General features: G+C 34.3%; 1 protein-coding gene across 1 annotated transcript; it reads right to left on the reverse strand.

Moving 5' to 3' along the window:
• Positions 1-596: 596 nt before the first annotated feature.
• Positions 597-3,944, reverse strand: LOC148957987 (uncharacterized protein CXorf65 homolog). Its single transcript, XM_089113921.1, has 2 exons — positions 3,630-3,944; positions 597-1,960 (listed from the first exon to the last, which is right to left on the reverse strand). Exons 1-2 carry the CDS (start codon positions 3,731-3,733, stop codon positions 1,480-1,482), a joined length of 585 nt encoding a protein of 194 aa, XP_088970047.1. The 5' UTR covers positions 3,734-3,944; the 3' UTR covers positions 597-1,479.
• Between the last annotated feature and the right edge of the window lie 863 nt (positions 3,945-4,807).

The raw sequence follows: 4,807 nt of genomic DNA on the forward strand, positions 1-4,807 counted from the left end.
AAAATACATGTTGGCTAAACACCAGTAAATCAAGTAAACTAAAGCAAACGCAGATTTCAATTTTATTTTCAACAAAGTACAAGATAATGTGTTAGCTTTATGTTATAGTTAACTGGGAAAAAGTACTGGAATATTGATGGACTCTCATTCAATGCACGGCAGCTGGTATTTTAGAAAAAGATTCAGACTTTGGCAGAATTCACTGTGTTTTTAATTATTTTCAAGTATTTATGAGTTAGATTTGTTCAGTTTGAATGATTTGCAGTGGAATTGAAAACAATTTAATTAACTGTAAAGCACACATGATTTTCATGAGGACGTTACTCTGACTGTGTCATTCACCACAGCTGTACTTCTAAGCTTTAGGTGAACTGAACTTTGCAAGGAACACCAATTTGCATGTTATACAGAGCCAGTGCTAGCCTTACCGAATGAGAAGGAATACAATGGGCAGCCTCCCCCCAATATGAATTTCGTTCCGATGGCACTGATACAAAAACACATGTTATCGGATTTGGAACCATAAACCTTTAATTCTAATCATTTGAGTCTTTTTTTCTACCTGAGTTATACGATATTAACGTAACACTATCAAAGATTCTGTTTTTGAGCATTAAAAAGCAATCTATACTTAGGAATTGGCTTTGTACTAGAATCAACCTTGTGCGTTCATGTCTTAGAGAAGGTAGATGGAAAGGAAAAGAAGCATTGCAAATATGCACCAGAATTCGGTTTGTTGAAGAGCAATGACGGTAGAGCGGACGCAATTAATGTTACTACTGATCAAACTAAATCTTTTTAACTAGTGTAGCTTACTTTTTAACCAAAATATTTATTTCATGCCGAGAAAATATGTACGGGGTGCACATAACAAAGTGACAGGCCCAATTTCTAGTGACATTATTTAGGGTTATATCGCTAGCTCGTGTCTCAATATATATTTTTAAAGAATCTGCCAATAAATTTCTATCGGTGACTATTTCAAAACACGCTTATTATCTTAGCAAGCTTGGTTCGTTAGAAGAATCCTTTGCTGTTAGAAGCAGATAATATGACCGAAAAGGCCTAATGGTGGTTGCGTGGGTCCTACGGTATGGCTGTTTATTCTCGGGGGATTTGAGAATGCAATTTTTTTGCTGTGATAAATCGTGGAGCGATAGTTTCTGCTGAATTTTAAGAAAACATTTTTAAAAAAATTTAAGTATTTGATCTGACTCTCAGAGTATAAAATGTAAGGATATTGATTAAAATTCAAAGGAAGGAATATGTGTACCCAGTATGGGTCAAAATAGGTCAATCAGAAAGGAGAGAGAATATCCTTTTGGAATTTATATTATATATTAATATCAAACAAATTATATACTAATATCAAATGTCTTTATTAATATCAAATAAATGCAATACTCAAATGAAGTAGAATAAAGCTACCCAGAAAGAACCATTAATAAGTTAATGACGTCAACAGTGATAATCATGAGATCATTCAGACACCAACAATCCCATAGCTCTCAGCTGTCCTTTCTTTCGTCGTCCTGTTCTAGTTGCCGCTCTAGAGACAGCTTGTTGATCTTTTGGCTCTTTTTGGCTGTTGTCGGGTAGTGTCCTTTTATTAGCCAATCTCGTTAGAAATTCCGGATTTGTGTCGTCGAGCCCATCAAGGAGTGATGTGTAGGTTTTATGTGTATCACCTGATCTCTCGTCCACAAAAACGTTCACTTTAACTAAAATATACGTCATCCTTGGTTGCAAAAGTAAGCTTGCATACTTGAAATCTGGCTGGTCTGAAAGATTCTTTACTTGTGCTTGGTCGTCTGCTAGGTCGATGATCTCATTGGCGGCGAGTTTGCAACGTTTCTTGATGCTCTCTAGCAGCACTTTAATGGAGCAATTGGAATTGAATAACAGCTCATCGTCTTCACCGTATCGTAAAGTGAAAAACATTGTAAGATGGTCTAGAGCTCTAGTGAGAAAGAGACACTCTTTAGAAATGGCTTGGGTACCAAGGAGTGCATAACGATCGTTTCTAGGCTGGTTTAGCTTAGCAAGATCAGATGTTTAGGAGCATGATTTTATGCCTTCTGTCAAGAGTAGGGGATAGCTTACCTTTTCTGTTCTCTTGAAACGAAAGGGTAAAGATACCGCTCGTATGAGGCTAGAGATATTGAAAAATTGTATACAAGACTGTATATGCGACTTTGTAGCAAAGGTGCGTTAACACTGGCACCATTAACTCGAGTCAGTAAGGTGTAGCTTTTGTTCTCTTTCGTTACACCTTTTAATCTTAAACAATAAATTCTAATTAAGCTTTAAAGAGAAATTTATGTGGTGGTGGGATGGTAGTGTAAAAACAGAATCTGTTGTGTTAAGGGCTGGTTAGAGGTTTGCGTTCTGTTCAAGAAATGTTTAGCGATTCCCTGGGAATCACTATAAAAATAAAAATGAAATAGTTTGCATTTTTCTTCAAAAAAGCTGAACAAACAATGTGCTGCATTATATACTATAACTGAGGTTTGTCATTGGGTAACAATTTTTTCTATAAACAGCACGTAAACATAATACAGGAAAAGAATTGAAAGTTAGCAACAATATTCCAGGGGAGATTATTTTCATACTTCAAATGCATTTCAGCCATTCACATCAATCTTTGAGCAAAAGAAGGCATATCTATAAAAACAACTGTTATCCTAACAAAAGTCGAGCAAATATTCAACTGCTATAAATTTTGATGAAATAATCAAATTCTTCTTACTCTATATCATACTTGGCTGCAATTCAAACGACATCTAAAATTGGTTCAAACAGCATCCTCAATGCTTCACAGTATTGAAATGCATTTTCACGAAATGATGTGCAAATAAGTCGAGTGATTCTTATAAGCTACGTTTGCGGTCAATGAAAGAACCAAATTTCTTGACCAACAAGAAGTAACGTAAAATTGAGAAACGATAAAAAGATGGTTTTTTAATCTTTATGCAAAGAGAATTCAATTAAAATTTTTGCAAATGTGTTGAACAGTGCAAAAATGAAATTTACAAGAAATTTAGAGGAGTAATTTTCGTGAGAAGGTAGGCTGAGTTCCCAGCTACTATGTACGTAGTACTATTCGAGGATAGAAACGGAACAGAAAAAGCAACGCAAATTGCTGAGTGAAGTAAAATTTTGCTACATATTTTAACTATTTGTACTAAAACCTGCAGCATTAGTTCAATTATTCCTGTTAATGATAAATTTTAGCATGAAGAAACTTCATTTGCACTGTACTTCTTAAAACGATCAATTCTGTGAGGATATCGAGGCTAGAAATTCATGAAATTTCAGAGCCAATTTAAAAGAATAATCAGTCTCAAACGTCTTTGACATTTTAATTTTACCGAATAAGACAAGCTTGACTTTCACACAAAAAGTTTGATACTCTGGGTACCAGAGCCTCATCGGAACTGATCAAGCTTGTATTGCGCTAATATGGTTAGTTATCTAAAATGTTTTTGTGATTAAGAAAAAAACAGTAGGAAAGATTTGAATATTCTAGGCACAGAGTCACATTTTTTTAAGAATATTGAGGATCAGAAAAAGTTGAAGTATTATTTTTAAGAGGTTGTTTAATCGCTTAAAAAATTGAACACAGCTACCTTGTTAGGTGACTCCTTAACAGCCGAGGCAAAACTTTTTCTTGGTTGCAAAAGTAATTTGTTTCTTCTGAAATCGAGATGTAGCTTTTAAGTTGTGCAAGCATGACTAAAATCTAATTTTCATTAACAACAATTATCAAATATTGTGTTGACAATTGAAATTAAAAAACAAGATATCATATTCATTTTGAGCATGAATTAGTTCCTTCCACTATGAGGGCCTAAGTAAAGTCTAAAACTCTAGGTAAACAGACTATCAGTACAGCTAGGACGCAGCAAATATTTCTCATAGAATGCTAAGAAACTAAGCAATTATTAGCTTTCGTACAGCTTAATAGATACCTTGAGTCTTCGACACACCTTAAGCGTTAACTCAAATAACCAAAGCTCTCTCGACTGCTTGATCCAGCAACTGCAAAAATCCCTACATGCAGTTTACGAATTTGTTTTCGGTGCCATCCTTTTGCTGACGTGACTTTTAGAATGTTTACAACAACGTGATAAAAGGGAGGCAAAAAAGTTAGAAACTGACGTAAAGGAACACTGCAACGAAAATAATTTTGACATTATATTTGATTCGCTTTTGAAACAGAAAAATGACCATTTAATCACAGTCTATTGTTTCTGTAAATGAAGTCTAAGTATCCGAAAAAGGCTTATAAATTGACAAAACGCATCAACGTTTGAAATAAGACATAAGATTGTCGCTAACTGCAAATATCAGTTGCATGACCAAAAACTGGATGACCTACACTTGAATTGAAAAGTTACACTTCGAAGTGTTTTTAAACGATTCGATAAAAGATTTTTGCCGTTGATTTTGATCAAGTTATGCAATAGAAAATTGTCTGGATATCCACAAGAACGCACAAGTTGAATGAATGGATCAGCTTTTTAAATTATAGGAGCTTTAATCAAAGAATCATAGGAGCGTTTACAATCAAAATATAAAAATGAACAATATATGAATGACCTAGTAAGGACAGAGCCACATGACCTTGAAATTTTTTTCAGGGATAGCCCTACAAATTAAATTTTTCTATTGACATCTGTACAAACGAATAAATTTCTATTAAATGTTACAATATGATACAGCTGAATTTCAAACAACTCTTTCAAACGTCTTTGGGCAATCTAAGTTTTATTTCTAAAGGACATTTATTTGGGTGCGTCTTCAT

Source organism: Rhopilema esculentum, chromosome 19 (assembly GCF_057945365.1).
Source record: "Rhopilema esculentum isolate cy_ngs chromosome 19, ASM5794536v1, whole genome shotgun sequence".
In the NCBI taxonomy this organism is placed as follows: domain Eukaryota; kingdom Metazoa; phylum Cnidaria; class Scyphozoa; order Rhizostomeae; family Rhizostomatidae; genus Rhopilema; species Rhopilema esculentum.